Genomic DNA, 20,382 nt, shown 5'->3' with positions numbered 1-20,382 from the left:
TGTCACTTTTTCCTCCTGTAATGCACCGTTTGCTACCTCTTGTATTTTGTTTGCTCACGATTGTCACTTTTGCCTCATGTAATGTAACGTTTGCTTTTGCAATTTGTTCACTTGTAATGTTCTCATGTATCAGTTCTGTTCCTATTGTGAAGCGCTCTGACACCTTCGGGTAAAGTCCGCACTATATAAAAACGTATAAATAAATAAATCTAGTGGGTGTATTGCATGATGTGAAACCAGAAAACCTGGGACCAATCTTGGCTTCTAGGCTTGACCAAATTATGTCCAGGCAAGTCTTTTTTATGGAGGCTCCTTCATTATCACATATGAGAGCAGTTCCAATACCTCAGTTCAGGGAGGGTGTGCTCTGAACAAAATCCATCTGTTGTATTAAGGTGAAGCTTTTGCAAAGTAAACCAATACCGTTTTTAGTTAAAAGAGATAATCCTATTTTCACATGATGTTTGTTGCAAGATTTAGATGCCAACGGTTTTCAGGGCTCTGCTCGGTGCTCTGGCTCTTAGAGCCCAGCCTGGCTCGGCTCTCCCTGATAATTTGTTGACTCGTCCATCTCAGGTACTTCTTTCAATAAACTCTCACAATTACCTGTCTCTCTCCGAACCTTCCCTGCCCGCCCACTATCTGTTCTACGACCCACTCTGCTCCTCCCACATCGGACTGCCCCGCCCCCGGCTCTCTGCCCCGCCCACAATCCCTCGGACTTTCCTCGGCCCCGCCCCATACTCCTCTCACAGCTCCGTATGGCCCGCCCTCTTGTCCTTCCCGTCTCCTGAACTAAACGGCTCTGCCCGCCCCTCTCTATTCGCGCTCCCACCTCTCTCTCCTCGTAAGTCCCGCCCTCCTCATTCTCCCCGCCCCTCACACCTCTCTTCCGTTCCCCGCCTCCCTTCGCTCTCCTCCCCGGTACCGCCCCCTCCGCTCTCGCGCTGGGCCTCAATGATCCCTCAGCCGCCGCGACGCTCTCTCGGCCGCCCTGCTGGCTCTCCCGGGCCCTGTGCGCTGATTCCCCGATCGTGGTCCGCGGCGCCGCCAGCCCGGAGCCCCCTGAATCCGAGGGGCGGACAGAGGACCGGGGCGGTGACAGCCTGTCACCGGCGGCTTCGAGGGCGAGCCCGAACTCCCGAGAAGCAGCGACAACTTCTCGGGGCTTCAGGGGAAGAGCTACAGTGCGGCGGAGGCAGCAGCCGCCGCGAAGAGGAGACGGGCCCTGGGCGCCTCCGGGAGGTGAGACCGCTCCACGGCAGAGGAGGCAGCAGCACGTTTCCACGGAGACACCCGAAGTCCAGCAGGAGAGAGAGACAAGTGCTTCAGGGTGACACTGCAGCCGCAGAAGAGCAAAGAGCACCTCCACGGCGCCAGTGCCCCCGGGCAGGAGGCTCCAGGGGGAAAGCAGCAACCCGGGGCGGTTGGGAGGCAGCAACTCCACGCTGGCACAGCACCACCACCCACGCTGGCACAGCACCACCACCCACGGGGAGAACAAAAGCGCAGCTGTCCCTTTTAAATGCTCGGTGTGATAACCGCACTTCAAAGGGACACCGCCTAAGAGAGCAGGGGCAAACAAGTCCAGGAGGGCACAAGAGCGCAGGGCAGGAGAAGCACTTCAGATCTAGGCGAGGAACAGGGCTGACTGTAAGTTTACGGGAGGGAACAACTTACCCATGGAGAACAGTAACTACACCGGGGGTCGGAGTTCAGTGGGAGAATCAACAAACTCATAAAGGGGCCACATCGCCAGGGAAGGAAATCAGCGACTTAAAGGGAAAAAATTGCAGTTCGCCAGAGGCAAACCACAAGAGGCGAACCACAAGAGGAAAAACACATTTTGAAAGATAACTATAATTTAAGCGTGGAGATCAACGAGCCGACGGATATAAACGACTACAGAGGAAGAACAGCAAGTCCCACCTGGGAAACAAAATCTTCATGTGAGTGAAAAACTCAACCAAGGGATATCAAGAAAATCCTCAGGAGATAATTCCAACTGGGAAAGAAAACTGAAGTAAAGTAAATAATAATATTTTCAACAGTGGACAGCAATTCTAGAAAAGGGAAAAATAGCTTGGGAGCAGGAAACACGATCTAGTAGGAGAAAAAAAGCTTCATGTGTGCCCTGACAAATTCATTGAAGAGGGCAGCAACTGAGGGCCCAAAGAAGGACTTAAGTTATCACAGCTTCTGAGGAAGGGAAGAGCATGTCTGGATAGAAGATTGTCTGATAGAGAGCTTTGGTTTATCCAAGGGGCTCACTGATGTACTGGTGATTTTCAACAAGGGGCACCTTATCGTGGGAGAAAACAAACAGCATGGGAATGCCAAGTATCTTGAAAGGATAGTTGCAGGAGTGCAGCAAAAGCCTCAGGATCCCAGGGTGAGGTGCGGCTCTGTATGAGAGAAGCAGATTTCACGGCAAGCGAGCTTCAGAGATGTTGTAACCAAACTAATAGCTCTGTAAATCCAGGAGGAATTGAAAAGGGGCCCCACAGCTCTTCCCTCGAGGTAGAGCCGCTGCCTGGCCCTGTTGCAACAAGTGTGGGCGAGGCAGGGACTTGCCTGCTGCATATCATCCACACCCCAGAATCCCTGTGCTGGGAGTTGTGGGGAGCGCCTGGCTCAGACTGGATTGCGGGACTATATGTCCTTCAACGAAGGGGCTTTTCCAAAGCTTTTACTGTTAGATGTTGCTCACTGCTGGGTAAGGAGACCACGTGGCCCTGGTTTGATAGCGCAGGTTTTGGCCTTGCCCAGCCATTGAGTTTACTCTTCCAGGACCTGAGTCTCAGACCATTCTAATGATGGGAGAACTGGCAGAGCCTGATGCCGGTGGAGGCTGAAGGCATGGTTTGGAAATCCCTTTGTTCTACGCCAATATCTCCAAGTTCCTCTTCCTCTGGTAATGGTAGCGCATTGAAAGTTGACGATGTGTGTTTTTTCTAATTTTATAAGATATCTTTGGGAGCAAGAAGATGTGCTATGCTCTGTGCATGGTATGGCACTGGAATGCCCAGGGTTGAAGAATCCGTCCTTCAGTGGATTAAACCGTGTCTCAAGGGCCACAGGGTTCATCTCCTGATGAATTTAACAGTCTGCAAGAAGTTAAGTATATATCACGCTACATATTTGACAATACACCCAGATGGGTACATCACCAATGGGAACGGTATCACGGTTCTAAGTGGTACGTTATGAGTCTTATATAACATTGACCAATAGGCCTGGCTCCATTGTCTTCTCCTGCGGATGGTGCAGAGTTCTCTTGGGATGGCAGTCTCTGTACACTGACGGTTGGGGGCTGCTCTGGATTGCCGAGCGCTATGGACGCCCGTTGCCCAGCGCTGCAGTGGGCAGTATGAGTAGCTCCCAGCGGCAGCTGGTAATCCTCTGGCCCTGGTTGCTGATGGCGACTCTGCAGGCAGGACTTGGGCACACAGGTTTGGTGCTGGCAGCAGCCGTGGAGTCAGAACGCGCGGCCTCCCAGAAGGCCCTGATCCGCGTGATCCCACTGAGGATGGATTCTGCAGAGAAGGACAACTTGACCCTGGAGGGAGTGTTTGCCAAGATGGCTGAGGTGACCCCAGCTGAAGGGAAGCTGCTGCAGGTAAGTGTCTGAAGCGCAAGTCACAGAGGGAATGACACCTGCTTTTCTCTTGTGGGAGGTGTGCGATCTCAGCACATAACTAAGTGTGGTGACCATGTGGCAATCTTTAAATATAACTGTAGGTTTTCGGTTCTGGGGCTTAGATTGTACTATTCATTGTATTATGATACTTAGGTCAGTTGGTTTTTAGGGTGGGCAGCACACTGTGTCTGCAGGCCTCCCACGCTTCCAGTCCAAGGCCTTCAGTTTAGAAACGTTTGTAACTGTGCATTTGTGAAACAAACCAATACAGAAGGCTCCAGACTGTGCTGATTTGATAAGTCAGAACAGAGTGAGTGGTCCCTCGGAGAACGAAGCTGGTGGGGCTGCCAGCGAAGGCTTAAGTGCCAAGATGCTCCAGATCATAGGCCTCGGAGGGCTACACAGTGGGCCATCTTGTTGAGTGGGCACCTTGTCTACTGCTGCTGTTTGTTTAGCCTGGAAGTCACTTTTTGAAGTCCCACTGGACCTGCTTAGCCTTTGATCATTACAAGGTCAATAAAGTGCAAAACTTTAATGGTGGTAGGGGTAACGATGCTTGTCTTTTAGATGCCTAAAACCAGCTAAAGCCCCTCCCTCTGTGTTCCTTTTAGCCTCTGCTCACTCTTTCATGTCTTTTTACCGCTTTTTTACTAGTCTACATTTTTAGTGGATTTCTCCAGTCGATAATATATCATTCAAAACTGATTATTATCTATAACGTTGCGCTTTAGTCCCTCTTCCATTTGTTTGGTGCAAAGCGTGCCGAGTTTGTCTAAAGTTAACTGGATCCAGGGATGGCTGAGTGAATCCCAGCGCCTCCATTTGGTGAAGTCGCTTGAGCCCTCTGCGACTCAGGACTGATGCAGTGCGTGCCCCAGACGTCTCCTGCTGACAGACGTCCGTGTCTCTTGTTAAACCGTAACCACCCCTCCTTCCTAATACGAACAAAAAACAGTCTGAACGTTTTGTTTCTTCAATTTCAGCGTCAGCATAGCTGCATCAGACCGCTCTTGGTAATGTTTTGTGGTTTTGCCTAAATTCACCTAGTGATTTTTGAAGAAATTGATTGGTGCTTCAATTTTTAAAAACTTCTGTCAGGCTTAAACATAGTTGTGGTTAATAAAGAGCCTTGGGTGTATAGGTAAACCCGTTTCTGTAATGCCTTTTCTGGGAATTCTCTTAATAAATGTATTGGTTGTTTTTAAAATAGTTTTTATTTTTGTTTTTAGGTATCTCTTAAAGAACATTTTCAGGTCGGCTTTTTAACTGATGTGTGTGTGTATATGTGTATATATATATATATATATATATATATATATATATATATATATGATTTGATGCACTTTTATATTTTTTTTATCTCTAAAGCAGAATAAAGTTTATATTGATTGATTGGTGCGGGAAAGCATCTACTTTTGCAGAATGTGTGTGAAATTACATATATAGTGCTTGCCGCAGAACCATCTTCTTTGGTGAGCTGCATTCAGGGCTGCCACTGGTCCCCGAGGAGCCTCTTCTCTCCAGCCGGTCCTCGGTTTACGACAAAAGGGTAAAGGTAGACGTACCGGCCGGAGTGCACAGGGCTGTGTGGCCTTTGAAGCCGGGCGAGGCGCGGGGGCTCCCGTGCCCTGCAGCACCTGGGCCTCGGTCAGTGGTGCGCCCAACCCGCTCCGCCGGGCTGACCCCGAGCTTGCAGCGCTGGGCTTTCATTTGACATATTACATGACCTCGTTTGTTTCCGTAGACACGGTTGAACGAACTCGCATTATAATAACTTTGGAAAGAAAGCATTGAGTGTTGTGGCAGATTTACGCCGTGCACACCGTTTACGTTTTTATGCTGCTCTGGCAAAAAAGAATCCTCTGATGCCTTGGTAATCTGGTGCCGTAAACAGCCCTCGAGGTAAAAAGTCGGGTTGGCACATAATCAAAGAAGTGAAGCAAAACCAGGGCGCTATTTGTTTAGGGGTGTGGGAAGTTTTTACTCAATCCTGTGAAGCTTCCTTAAAAATGACGCAACCTTTCTTCGGCTGGTAAGTGATACATTGCTGAAAATAACAATCTTAAATAGCAGGGTTTGAGGAATAAAACCAAACCTAAGCTCGCATTTAGTGGGAGAGTTGTTTTGGTTAAAATGCATTTTGTTGCAAAATAATTCTTCTGCGAGCAAGGTTATGCAAACTTCCTACAACGTTGTAACTTTAACGATGTGCAAAGTTTGTAGACTGTGGGGCAACGTAAGTATCGCCCGCCCCTGGATTGTGACGAAGCGAAGGCAAAGTACAGGCTGCAGGCTTGGTGACAGTTGGTGATCTGAAGTTAGAAAGGCAAATCTCAGTGAGCTCAAGCTCCGAGAGCACCTTCAGTGAGCACGTGGCTGGTGAAAGGAGACACTAGCAACGTGTGGCAGGCAGTTGGTGCAGAAATGTGATAAAGCTCGTAGGTCTAGAGTTTACTCTAGACAGACCACGTGTTTATTCAAAATGAGGAACTTTGAATTGGCCGTAGGCCAGACGCCAAAAACAGACCCCATGTTTAGGCAGTAACTAATCTACGCCTCTAACGAATGTGCTTCAGGTGCCTGTGTAATCCGTATATTATACGTCATATTGTTACTGTGCACGCGAATAGCGCTCAGTTTCCACTTCATCGGATGCGGGCCAACCGTGTAGGTTGGAAGTCTGTGTTACGTCACTTGTTTTTTCATATTATTAATTATATGCAATGGCTGCCATCGGTATTGTCCTAAGCTAGCAGAGCAGATTGTGTCTCTGCATCGTGGGTTTCCTTGGGTGAGAGAGAGAGATAGAGCCGTGGGGTTTGCACCCTTCCCCAGAGCACGCACTCTTCATTAACTATATGCTAAACGTGACCTCTGAAACATGTTGGAGCACTGATCAAATGCATAATGGTCGATCACGTGCCGACAGCAGCACTATCCAACACGACACCCCTCTCCGCAGCACACAGTGGCACACAGGACCAACTGGCTACCAAAGCACGGAGCAGCACTTGCTACCACCCTCTGCTACAATGCACAGACCGCAATACATTGAACAACCATTCACTTTGTACCAGAACTGCAATGGAAAAGTTTGGAAACTCATAGCCCGGACTGCCTAAATGTGCTGTAAATACCATACTAATTGCAGTGGTGCCCTATAAACAGTGATACCAGGGCCAGACTGGCCGTAGCGGACATCATGCGTTTCCTCGGGAGGCTGGAAGGGTGGAGACCTGTTTTGGTAGGGGGGGGGGGGTGGTTTTGCAGCAGTGCTGCAATATCGGCGCCCAGTAACAAAAGCAGAAGTGTTGGGTGACATTTTAGTTAAGCAGCAGTGCTTCAGGACTGTTCTCTCCCCCCCCCTCCTGCCCCCCCACCCCGGTCCGATAAAATTGCCATGGCTGCTTTGTGTTCTCAGTTCGGCCCTGAGCGATACCCAGTGAACAGAAGTACAGTGAGAACCTCAGGATTGTTGTTGGCCTTTGTAGGTGAAACACGTTCGATCTTTGAAGGACTTGAAAGAGGGGACCTATGATTCTTAATTTCTTGGCTGGGCTCTTTGAAAGAGGTGTGCCTAGAATTTCTTCCTGACATGGTACTGTCTTTATCTTTTGGTTGCCATCTTGCTTTGTGTCGTCATGGCCTCTTTCTGCCTTTTTTTTTCCTTTTAAATATTTTTATTGCAAAAGCATGCCTTGCATTTACAATTACTTATTTTACCCTTAATGTGCATCAAAGTGACATTCCGGCGGTGGGTGATAAGTCAGTTGGTAAAACTGTACAAATCGTATCCCTCTTATTCACCTCCTCCCTGCCCACCCGTCTCACTCATCAGCACTCTTCAACCCTTCAATCCTGTTTCGCTCAAATATTTGGTCTGCATATCATCCCCTGAAATTCGTTCCATTTCCCCCAGATTTGTGTCCTTTTGTGTGGGCAGCCTCTACTCTCGTATACTGCTCTCTGCAAGCATGCACCAGTCCATATCTGCTCTCCATTCTTTCAGCGATGGCATTGACACCGCCCTCCACCTCCTATCAATATTGCGCTTAGCAACCATGAACCCCAGTGTCATGCAAAGGCGCTCCCTGCTGGTTAAATCAGACTCTCCCCATATGTTCAGGAGACAACACTTTGGCGATTTAGTCGCCTCTATAGTATACATTGCTCTTGTGCATGTCAGTACCGCATCCCAGTAACCTCTTTTCAGTCTTGACCTTTCATTTGACAACCTACTACCGAGCATCGGACCAACCGCGGGGGGCTTACCTTTGCTGCCGCCACCGCCAAGAGTCGTAACATGCCACCAACAGCGCCGCTGCCGCCCCGGGACTACCATTCCCGGCAGCCTTAGCGGCGCGGCGCGCTAGAACGACGTGGGCTGCAGCGCCAGGAGGCTCATATAGACGCCAGTAGCCCTCAGTGGAGCAGGGAGACTACCAAGCAGGAGGGAGCCTGAATAACCCTACCGACACTGCCAAGAGTCATTTTTTGCATCTGACCAACTGCGGGGGGCTTACCTTTGCTGCCGCCACCGCCAAGAGTCCTAACACGCCCCCAACAGCGCCAACGATGTGGGCTGCAGCGCCAGGAGGTGCATATAGACACCAGTAGCTCTCTGCGTCGCGGGACGAGCCCGGGCAAAGGGCGGGCCGTCTGTGGCCCTCAGGGGCCAGAAGAGGCCGGGCTGGGCCACCCCCATGGCAGCTTGAGTGAGGAGCAACGATACACCGTAGCAAGGTAACATTTAGCCTAAGCGTCGTAGCCGGCGACCATGTCTCTACTGAGCAAACGAAAGGGGGCTGCAGGCACCTTGGATGACTTTATTGTAAGGGCTGAGTCTTTACTCATCCATCAAATCCAAGCCACGGAGAGACGGCTATCTTTAGATCTTGCAGCGTCCCAATCTCGCCTGCCCACTGGGGGAACAAACAAGTTACTCCCTGCTTCTCAATTAGGAGCAAAACCAGTCCCATTAAGTCCGGACATACAGGTAATAAATACCCCTTTCACTATGGCGCAGTCTGCTCAGGACCTACAAGTCCCAGCTAGTAATACCCGAGGCAAGACAATCAAACGGCAGGTATTGACTGCTTCAGTATCGGGCAGTAAAAACCCTAACCAAACGGAACACAGAAGAAAATCACTAAACCTCGCTATGGATATTACGAGGAACAACAAAGGTGGGGCCGACACTGAACCACTCAATGTTAGATTAACTAGCTCTATCTCCACCCAAACTGATTTTCTTCCTGTCAGTGACTCCCAGACAAAAGATTTGGGCATTGAAATCCTGGACACCTTGATGGAGGGTTTTGAATCTAGGTTGGACGATTTAATGGGGGTGTTTGCTATAAAACTTGATGGCCTGTGGAAAGTAATGCATAAAATTAGTGATGTTGCAGCAGTTATAAAAAGGGTGGGAGAGGGTATAATTGCTCTGGAACCCACACTGTCTGGCATATTAAACTGTGATAAGGCCCCTAACCCCCATAGAGCACCCAAAGTTATGATACCATCTCCATTAACTCAGGGTGACAATTGTGGGGAGAGAGGGGGCTCACGTGAAGAAAACGCAGCTAACTGCATACCCCCTAAGCCCCCCTTAGAGCCAAATAACGGCAGTAAAGATGTAACCCAAATAACCAGAGAGTCAAGTGTTAGCCATAACCAGGATGTTTTGCATCTCCCACCGGACTCTGCACCATATGTACAGGTCCTAAGTGGAGTACCCCCATTAAAAAGGGGACAGAGGGAGTCTTGGCCAGACTTGCAAAGAAAGTCAGTGGACTGGCTTTGTAAGCAAAAAAGTTTTAATCCTAATAGAAGGAATGATATAATTATGGCCAGATGAGTTGGGTGGATAGGCCCCTCTCATAAACATATCTGGGGGACTGTGTGGTCTTAAATTTTAGAAGGCCCCAGCAGGTTCGCCATCTTTTGTCTATTAACGATGTAACCTTTAATCCTCGTACTGATATTAGTGCCCTTCCTCTGGGCTATTTTTACAAACCCCGTACCCCACCCAATAGTGGCACTGGAACACCTATACCCCTGTCCAATAATTTATGTGCTTTTCAAAGTTTGGATCAACAAGACTGACCACCAACACCCCTAGATTTTGAGGCTGTCAGTATTTCACCACCCAGAGTAGTACTGACCGCACCACCTCAAGGGAAGAAAGTCCCAGCAACAAGGAATGAAATGATGGGACAAATCTGAGTATACTCAGTTGGAATGTGGCAGGTCTCCGATCAAAACTTGATAATATTGAATGGCTAAATTTGGTCAGGGAACATGATATTTTGATGTTTCAAGAAACTTGGGCTACCGAAAACTTATATATTGAGGGTTTTCATTGTTATAGTGTCCTTTCACAAAAACCAAGGAAGGGAAGGCCATCGGGGGGATTGTTCATAGGATTCAAGGTGACAGCTGGTGGCACATTTGAAATAATCCCAATGTATAGCCTAGATTTTCAAGCTGCATTGTTTAAAAGGGGTATTCAATTTTATTTATTACATTTTTATAACCATGATTTTCAGTCAGTCCCGAACAAAAGCTTTTTAAAGTTATTTGATTTTATGTCTGATCTGGATAACCAGTCCGCAAAAGGAGATACTTTAGGCATCTTATTATGTGGCGATTTTAATGCTAAATTTCAAAGCCACGGTACTGATATGTTAACATCTTTCTGCACACAACCCTCTTATACCAGAGGCCGAGAACTTAAAAGACTTATTAACTCGCATAACCTATCTAATGTTATGGACTTAGTTGTAAGTTCTCATCGGATTAACCACCCAACATATAGAGGAAGGGGGAGTGGCTCTACATTAGACTATGTTTTTGTATGCCCCCTAATTGAAAAACTGGTGACTTTTGTTGCGGTGACACCGTCTGATTTTGGGGATCATAACCCGATTAAGGTAATACTAAAAGCAACCAGATGGACTATCGTTCATAGCGATTGTGTAGCGGCAAATTTATCAGTCTCAACAGATAATTTAAGATTATGTTGGAAAGGGGCAGATAATGCAGAAGTCTTTAAGGCACTGGCTAAAAACAACATGCCTCTGATCGAGTCCTGCCTCTCTCTTGTCTCAACACCTGAGCAGATAATCGAGGACTTTGGTAAGATATGTCTGACTGTTAAAAGCCTCATATCCAAACCTCCCAAAAAGGTAGCACATGTCCCTAGTTGGTTTAATCGAGACTGCTCGAAAGCAAATAGGAATCTTCGCAGGGCTCTAACCACTGTCCCGAGATGCCCTATAACGGTTAGGCAGGCCAGAAACAATTACAAGTTAGTAACCAAAATTAGGAGAAATGAAGTCCTAAAGGAGCGCTGGGACAAGCTGTCCGATGCCGCCAATTTAAATAATGCTAACATCTTCTGGGCGGCAGTGAGGGAAGTGCGTTCCATGGGGCAGTCACTAACACCTATCAGTTGCAATATAACTAGTGAGGCCTGGGTGGCCCATTTTGCAACTATTTACTGTGCCCCACCTCCATCTGACCCAACCCCTATTTTTGTTAATCCTACACCTATAGACATCGGCATTTCAGAAGTAATTGAAGCAATTAACCAAAGTTTAGGCAATAAAGCCCCCGGCCCGGATGGGCTGCCAATAGACTTAATTAAATGGAATCCGGCGTTTTGGGCCCCCTTACTTCTGAATATTTTTGGACAATTTGACCCTGGCGAAGATCCCAGAAACATGGGCGAGAAGTGTAATAGTTCCGATCTTTAAAAAAGGCGATGGATCACTACCGTGTAACTATCGACCTAGTCGATAGACAGCACCCTTAAAATAGACAACACCCTTAAAATTTTAGGTAGAGTGCTTTATGACCAAATCTTAGATTGGGCAGAGGAAACTAACATCCTGGACCCTTGTCAGCTGGGTTTCAGGAGTAAGGTGGGAACAAGGGAGCAATGCCTTAACTTGAATTTAATTATTAGTAAATATGCTATCGCTAAGAAATCCCCGGTCTATATGGCCTTCATGGACTTGTCAACAGCTTTTGACCTAGTTAATAGGTCCAAGCTGTGGGCAATCCTTCTATCCAAGGGTCTGGACAAAACTCTGGTCAATGTCCTGGCTTATCTACACAGAGATCTTAAGGCCCAAGTAAGAATGGGGGTGGGAGGAGAGGTCTCGGGGTTTATTGATATTGGCAGGGGGTTCAGACAAGGTTGTGTTCTGGCCCCCCTGCTTTTTATTAAATATATCAATGACCTGAATGCCTCTCTGAAATTGGCCACCCAAGACGTCCCATATATCAACAAAGTACCCATTCCTGCGTTGCTCTACGCCGACGACGCAGTTTTAATAGGGCGCACATCAAATTCATTACGCCTCCTTGTCGAAGATTTTAATATTTTTATGAAAAATCGAGACTTACAAGTCCATTAAAAAAATCTTTTTTAATGAGCAGTGGCCCAGGCAAACGGGCTATACGCCTGATTGCAATAGACGGCCATAAGATGACGGCGGTAAAATCCTTCGTATATTTGGGTTTGGCCTTTGCTACGAACAGCTCCTGGAGTGAGCAGTTAGCTTGCGCCAGGAGCAAGTTCTCAAAGGCCAATAACTCAATTTTAAGCATCCCTCGCCCTAAGACGATGGGTGCAGTATTAGCTGTCCAAAGGATTTATAAATATCAGATCAGATGGAAGAGGTGTGGCGCCGCGGCCAGGGCGACTGACTCCGGAAGCTGGGGATCACGGTTCGATCCCTTGCTCCGGCGGCAGATTAGTCCAGCACCATGTGACTCTGGGCAATAGCTTGCTTAATCTTCCCGCCGGCCCCCCGCGCCTAGAGACCCTAACGGGTGATTGTGCGCTTTACAAATGTGGATTATAGTGTACCCCGATAGCGACCTATGGCGCTGAGATATGGGGGACGGCCAGCTGCTCTGGTATACAGCAGGAGGAGAATAGATTCTGCAGAAAAATACTGAATGTCCCTATTTCAACCTCCCATTACATATCTCATAAAGAGCTCAATATTAATTTTATTACTGATTTTATCAGGGCTCGTCCAGCACTTATGTGGATTGCTGTATGGAAGAACGAAGCAGCCACCCTGACCCAGTCAATCATTAAGGATTGCTTAGGTTGTGCTAGGGGCCTAGATATCCCAAGGTTGGGTGGAGTGTTGAGCAGTTTGCGCAGTATAAATATGGAAAGCATTTTTTGGGACCCTTCACTTGCTGCTTTAGTCGCAAAAAAGGATATGCAGAATGCTCTGAACTCCTTATATAAGACCGAGCGTGAGGCAGTAGAAGTCAGCAAAATTACTGTGCGTAACTATATGGCCATTGAACATTATAGGCACCCACTCCACATCTATTTTTGAAACTACCGATGACTCGCTGGGGGACAAGTTTATTGTTCTGTTTAAGGGCTGGCACAATTTGTTTTGCACTCTCCTTCCCACTTGGTTATTGTTCTAATTTAAACTCAATCCTGTGCCCGTGCGATGGGAGGAGTGAGCAATCTGTAAAGCATTTTATATTCTCCTGCAAATTTTATATCGAATATTTTAAACCGTTTTTATGCTCGTATTTTAATAAGAGAAGACCAATTGGCTTAGAGGCAGCATTTGATTCCATGTTAACTTTAGATGATGAGGACCTTATTTTTCGCACTTGCACTTTCCTAAAAACGGCAGTGAGGGCACGCAGATCGATGGTTGAAGACTTAGAGTAATGTAAATAGTTTTGTACTGTGATGATACTAAATTTTGCGCTTAGTCACTTATGATCTGTATAATGAATGTATTTAGACTATTTGACCAGTTAAAATTTTAACTTGTATGTAATGTATTCTTATATTGTGCTTTTATGGGTACTGTGGTACCTGAATAAAGATTGACTGACTGACTGACTGACAACCTACTATGTTCTGGTTAAGGTTACCAGATTACTCCATGTCACAGAGTTTGCGGCGCTCCAGTCCTTCGTTTTCTGTTAACAACCAAAAGATTTCTAGTAAAAACCAAACACATCTGAACAAGATGATTTGTAACGGGAAACCCAGGACTTGAGCATTGCAGTAACAAAGCAATCTGATAAACTTTCTTCATGAAGCTATGGTCTTTGGATGCTTCCTCTGTATCAGTTGGTCTGATACACCCGAAAATATTGATTTATACCAGAAAGCTTTGGGCTGGTTTTCTGGAACCATGGATCAAAGTGGCACAGTCACAATATCAGACTGTCTTAGCCAACACTGAAACTTTCTCATGGACAACTAGAAAATGCCTCTTTGAGCTGTAATGGCATACAGATCAAAATGTTGAAACCCATTTAAATACCTGAAAAATCCAAACTTCAGAACCTAGAACTATTTCGCAGTCCCAAATCTCCAAGTAGTTTTGTGACAAAACTCATAACCAATTACTAGCTCAAAAACGAAACTAAAAAACAAGTACTGACAAAGCCAGTTGGTTTGGCGTGCATTTTTAGCCATGTAAATACTTCTTAAAAGCTGCAGTGAAAAAAAAAAATCAATTAAACAATTTTTTTCTGTTTAGAATAAATTTTGTGTAAGTAAAGTAGTTTTATAGAGCGCACAACAGCCCTAGCAAAGGGGCGTCCTGGCACTGATAGCAGCAGAAGGGTAGCAGACGGCAGAAATGGCCTGTAATAAAGGAGAAGGGGGAATCTAATGACCTAAGCAGAAGCACAAATGGCAAACAGGTGGGAAGTGAACAGCAGAAGAAGGCCTATTGTGAAGGAAAATGGTGGGTCTTGATAGCCTTACGAAAAGCCAAGTAATTATCAATGCCCAGAATTTGAATCGTAAGTGAGTTCCAGAGTTTATCTGCCAGTGTGCGAAAGGAGCGCGCACCAGCACATAATCTCCTTACCCAGGGTACAACCGTCATGTGATGGCCTATTGAGTGGAGTTTGCGGGTGGGGGTATAAGATAAAAGCAGATTGGCCAAAATGCCAGGAAAGGAGAAATTCAAAATCCTAAAGGCAATACAGAGAAACTTTAACTCCACTTGTCTGGCCGCCGGGAGCCAATGTAGTTGACGAATGGCACTGGTGGTGGGGCAGGTTCTAGGAAGGCCAAGGAGAGTTCTGGCAGCTACATTTTGGATCCTCTTCAGACTCATAATCTCCTACTTATGTCTGATGACTCACGGTATTTTTGAGATGTAAATTGTCCCCAGTGCACTGCAGTGCTGGCACTGCATAAAAGGCAGGATGATACACCGCACACAACAAAAAGAACAAGAGTAAGAAAGGTCAGGGCTATCCAAGGTAATCTTTTGGTAGCAAAAACATACAATTAATAACTCGGGAGGGGGGGGTCTAAAATGTGATACTGGGATAGTCGAGAGCACTTTGGTGGCCATTTTGTTTCTCACCTGTTGGTGAGCTCAGTTGGGATCAGCGTGTAAATAAAAATTCCTGCAGTGATATCTGTTAGTATACGTTTTATTCTGGGTTCAAACGCTGTGGTATGTTAAAACCTAGAATGTGGGAATCTAAGGGAGTGTTATTGTTCCCAAATACCCCAAGTCGAAATGTTTCAGCCGTCTCACTGGACCCACATGGACCACAGCCTTTCTCGGGACGGTGATCCCTCGGTCACACAACTCTCATGCATGTATGCAAGGCAGAAATGCATCCAGTCGTTCTCTATAAAGTATACAGACATGGTACTCCAGGTGGATGTAACACTGTCCGGTCAAGCTAGTACCAATAAAGTGGTTTACTAATACCCCATGGTTTGAATAAAAAAGATTTTTAAAAATAAAGGAGTCACTCCACAGCTGGTAGGCACTCATATCCCATGGTTTGAATAAAAAGACTTTTAAAAATAAAGGAGTCGCTCCAACTGGTAGGCTAACCGCAGCCTCTGAGGATCTGTTGACGATCATCCATAAGAGACTGAAAATCTTGAATGTGCTGAATCTAACATGGAACCTAGGGAATGGTGATCGGCTGGAGGAAGGCACGAGGGTTAGATGGCTTATTCACCGGAAAGAGTATTACTAGAGTTAAGTTGCTTGTTATTTCAATGGAGACTTCTAACCATAAATTCCTATTACAGATGTAAACCTAATTGGGGCTGTCCATGCAGGCGAAGGCCCCACTAGTGGATATGTGGGTCTAAAGGCACTCCAAGGGGACCTAGGATTATTAAAAAAAAAAAAAAAAAAAGACTTCAGCATTGCCTTCTTGAAAGTCTTTACCTGTCGCTTGGGAAATTCGGAGCTCATCTGCTCCAGCTAGGAAATTGGGTTGAATTCGGAATCATGCCTTGTGAGTGTTGCTGTTGGCACAATCCTTCCTTGAAGGGAAGATATGAGGAAAGAATCCTGTATGTACTTCTTGTGATTACGTTGTGACTTGCCCTTGGAGTTTATCTTGACTTACCCAAAAGAAAGTGATCTGCACCAGGTCTTAGAGGTTGAATACGAACTGGTTGATCATTTAAGGTGTGACTGGCCTCGTTTGTTGTGTTCGTCAACATGCAGCTTTGCCTCCTGCTCCCTGAAGTCCTTCGTTGCATTAGGGAGCATTTGTCGGGTGGCTTCGAGTCATGCTTGAATCTGAGACACTAATCTCAGATGTTGTGTGGGTCCATAACTGATAACTACTCCCTTTAAGTGTGGCACAGGTTGAAGCTGTCAGGCTTCAGAGCGGACATAACCCTAACACACTGTCAAGAAAAGCATTTTGGAGGTTTGTGTTGGTGAAGAACTAACACGTTTGGGCATGTAATTCTGGATCGAAGTTGAAAGGCTTAAAAACAAGCATTTACAATGCAATGGTTTCGTCTTTGGAAAAGTTAGAGCTATTGGCATTGTAAATGACAACATTTGTATTTATGTGTTGGTTTTGAAAACAGATAAATAAATGGCATTGTCATTTACATTGCCATTAGCTTAATCTCTCGCAAATGTGAGGGGCGGACGAGTGAGCCAATAAGGACGCTCCTGCCCCCCGAGCAACAATTCAAGTTACTCGACAGTAAACCAAGGGTGAGCTCCCCACATCCTTATCTGTGCTCGGGCCCCCACTCGGGCCCCCACCCGGGTTGCTAACACGCTAGGGGGTAAGAGAAGCATAGCGTGGCATTGTGGCTGGTACTTTGGGTTTCCAGCATTGGTTGGGCTGCTGCCACCAATCCCCGCCACCCCCGTCACAGGTCGGGAACAGCCGCTGCGGTGTCGGTCGCTCGCATGGCAGACACGGTGTTCCCACGGTCGGGGAAAACATGGGTGGGATCTTTGCCAGCAGGCGCTACCTTAAGACTGAGGAGACTTATACGACGGATTAGCAATGTGGAACTCTAAATTACAAATCAGGCTCTTTTAGGAGCATGCCTACCAGGGGAAGGCATCTGTCCCTGGGATTTGTCCTTGACTGGGTTTGGCTGCGGTAGGAAACGGGTTAACAGAAGCCATAAAAGCAAGCATTACGGGCAGAGCTCACTCTCCTGCGGGATACAGAGCAGGGGCTGAAATCACTCTCCACCGGCCGCCATCTTCAAAGAAAAGCCCAAAACAAACCCTTAAAATAAAAATAAAAACACCGCCCACCGCCGCATGACGCTCACAAAGGGGCGGGATGAGTAAAAATCGCCGGAACGCCCACGAATCTGCTCCGGCAATGACGGACAGATCGCTCTTCCAATGGCTAGCCTCCATTTATGGAGCTAGCCAATGGAAGAGCAGGTGGGACAACACACATACTGTTAACATAAGATTTCGCCTGCGCGAAACGCTGCTGCGCAGGTGTTCGCCAGGCGAAACCTAAAAAAGTAACTTACAGCTTGCACGGGTAACACCTATAGACTGCTCTGTGCCGTTACTTCTGGAGGTGGAACAGGCAGTCATGTAGTCCGGTGGTGAGACTTGTAGGCACATAAGAGCAATTGCTGAAAAGTTTCTGGATCCATTCTGGCACCTTAGAGAATTCAAAATATGAGGAAATCAAATGATGAGGAACTTGCATTCAGAAGTATCCATCAAACCTTTAATGAGCAATTCTTTAAATATACATGAAGTTGGCGTTCGCTTTACACAGAGGAGTATTTCTCTCTCTTTTCATGCTGTTGACTCTTTGGTGTGTCATTCCGCCTCCTCTGGAGTGTCTGCATACGAAATGCACGAGGAAATATGTTACATCTATAAGTACATTGAACCATGTCCTATTCATTTCTTTATCCCCTAGGTGCACCGAATACAGAAAGCAATGTTTTTTTGTTTTTCACTGCAACAGGATAAAAAAAATATTTTAGTCAGGACATGTTATTGTTACACATTTAAATTAAGTTGGTAGAGTAACACCTGTTATGTACGCTGCTTGGAAATGGCTGGTTTGATATAAAGTGCTATACAAAAAAATAAGCTTTTGTTAAAGTAACCACCTTTTTTTTAGTTCTGACTAAGCTGACTTTTGCTATCTCACCCTCCTAAAGTGATTTAAAAAAAAACATGACTAGACAAATAAATACATACATACATTCAGGGGGCTCGGAGTCAGCCTTCTCAATAGATTGGTCTGTTCAACCGCTATTCACATTTTGCCCCCCCCACCCTACCAAAGCATACATCCCAAGACAGTAGATTAGCTCTCATCAGCCATTGCCCCTTTTTGGGTTTCGCCTGCCGAAGGCTGCGCTCTGCGCAGCTTTTCGGCGCAGGTGAAATCCTATGTTGACCATAAGGACTTCGGGAACGTCCCCCGGCTCTCATTGGCTAGCTCCATAAATGGAGGCTAGCCATTGGGTGCCGGATCTGTCCGTCAAGGCCGGACCAGATTCGGGGGCGTTCCCGAGATTTTTTCCCTGGGCGTTCCCTCTGTGGAGTCATGCGGCGGTGGGCGGAGTTGTTTTTGTTTTTTTCGGCGCCATGTTGCTCTCATTCTGCGGCCGACCGACGTTGGAGGAAGTCCAGGTGGGTGAGTGCTTGTTTTTGACCATGTGCTGTTCCCGCCCCCCCCCTCGCTGTCCTGTGCCCCGTTCCCGCCCTCCCCCCCCTCGCTGTCCTGTGCCCCGTTCCCGCCCTCCCCCCCCCCTCGCTGTCCTGTGCCCCGTTCCCGCCCTCCCCCCCCTCGCTGTCCTGTGCCCCGTTCCCGCCCTCCCCCCCCCTCGCTGTCCTGTGCCCCGTTCCCGCCCTCCCCCCCTCGCTGTCCTGTGCCCCGTTCCCACCCTCCCCCCCCTCGCTGTCCTGTGCCCCGTTCCCGCCCTCCCCCCCCTCGCTGTCCTGTGCCCCGATCCCGCCCTCCCCCCCCTCGCTGTCCTGTGCCCCGTTCCCGCCCCCTCCCGATGTCCGTTCCGCCCCCTCCCCGTTACCGCCCCCCTCCCCTTTCACTCTCCGTTGCTTGTTTCTTCTTTTTTGGGGGGATTTTGGCTCTTAAGAGAGGGGCTGTTGTGCTGAAGGCCAGGCTGGTGTGTCCCCGGAGGCCCGGGGAGTGGGCGCAGTGTCTGATTCCCTTTGCCGAGGACTAACTGGATTGCCGGTGTTTGCCGAGTGGATGGCCCCACTGGCTGTCCAAACAGAGCTGTGTTTGCCAACTGTGAGCATATTGCCGCCTCTGTGAGTCACCCCGTCGCGGCGTGAATGGGTCCCCTTGTTCCTTCAAGTTCTCTCCGTCATACCACTCTCCTTTCTTCCTTAGTCTTCCCTCTCGCCCCCTCCGGTTTTACCTTCTGTGTCCACCGCTTCGTGCACTAACTCGATTTTTTTTTTACTGCCCTCGCGCACCCCGCCTGGTTCTCGTCTTGCCGGAATTTGAAATCTCACCATTACAGATTTTATGATGGTAGATATTAAAATTAAGAAGATATATGCGCAAACAGTCAGTGTGAATTTAATCAGTGTGATGTAATAGAAACGGGCAAATGGGATTTAAAACCGTCTGAAAACGGAAGAGAACATCTAGTGGAATAAAAGGCACCGCATTACTTTCTGCTAAAGAGACACATCTCCGGGCCCGGCCTCATTAGCGAGTAATCCCCGAGGCCAGCGCCTCGACTGCTCGGGGCCGGTAATCCGCAGCGCCATTAAAAATAAAACTAAGCGCTGCTTGAGCCAGAGTAAGCGACTTTTATTGTGTGGAAATGTACCCCGCCTGGCTCCTAATTCATCTCCTGGAGCCCCGCTGCTCCCGCCCGGTGCTTTGTCCCCTCCCCTCAGCCCGGACCAGGGGGCTCAGAGAGCACGAGACGTCAACGGAGATAAACACCCCGCAAAAGAACTCTTTCCGCATAATCAACAAATAAGGCCAGAAGCTCCACGGCCTTCTGCCGTGCCCTCATCGCGCAGGCAGGGGGCAGAAAGGCCCGGGTAGAGGCAGGGCAATAGGGCAGAGTTGGGTCAGGGACGAGAAGAGAAGCGAGTGGCAGGAGAGACAGGAGCCAATATAGCGCGTGTGGGCAGAAAAGTAAGATGTCGAGTTGGCAGAACGATAGGAGAGGAGTGGTAAGTAGTGTGGGTGGTAGGAGTAAGAGAGTATGCAGGGAAATTGAAAGTAAGATGACGGGTTGGCAGAATTCTGGGCAGTGGAAGAGTCATGAGCAGAGCAGCACTGAGAAGTTTTAAAGTAAGGGTAGCGAGGGCACCGAGCACAGTACTAGAAGGAGACGTAGGCAGAATGAAAGAAGGTGTGAATTGGTGGGAGGGGCTGCTGGCAAGCTGACTAGAGAGAAGGTGAGTGGTGAGCAGAATGAGAAGTAGAGAAATAGGCCTGGTTGATAACGCGAG

The 20,382-nt window shown here is 47.7% G+C and overlaps 1 protein-coding gene across 2 annotated transcripts in view; it reads left to right on the top strand.

Annotated features, from left to right (window-relative positions):
- The first annotated feature begins 959 nt into the window (after positions 1 to 959).
- The window catches only part of RNF43 (ring finger protein 43), a 423,348-nt gene continuing 403,925 nt past the window's right edge, over positions 960 to 20,382 (top strand). For both annotated transcript variants that reach the window (XM_078679486.1, XM_078679487.1), the window contains exon 1: positions 960 to 3,619. In XM_078679486.1, coding sequence (XP_078535612.1) covers positions 3,371 to 3,619 — 249 coding nt within the window. In that variant the 5' untranslated portion in view covers positions 960 to 3,370. The remainder of the gene's footprint in view (positions 3,620 to 20,382) is intronic.

The sequence above is a fragment of the Lissotriton helveticus genome, chromosome 3_1, assembly GCF_964261635.1.
Source record: "Lissotriton helveticus chromosome 3_1, aLisHel1.1, whole genome shotgun sequence".
NCBI classification, from domain to species: Eukaryota; Metazoa; Chordata; class Amphibia; order Caudata; family Salamandridae; genus Lissotriton; species Lissotriton helveticus.
Note: the sequence above shows the minus strand (reverse complement) of the source record. Positions and strands in the feature narration are given on the sequence as shown.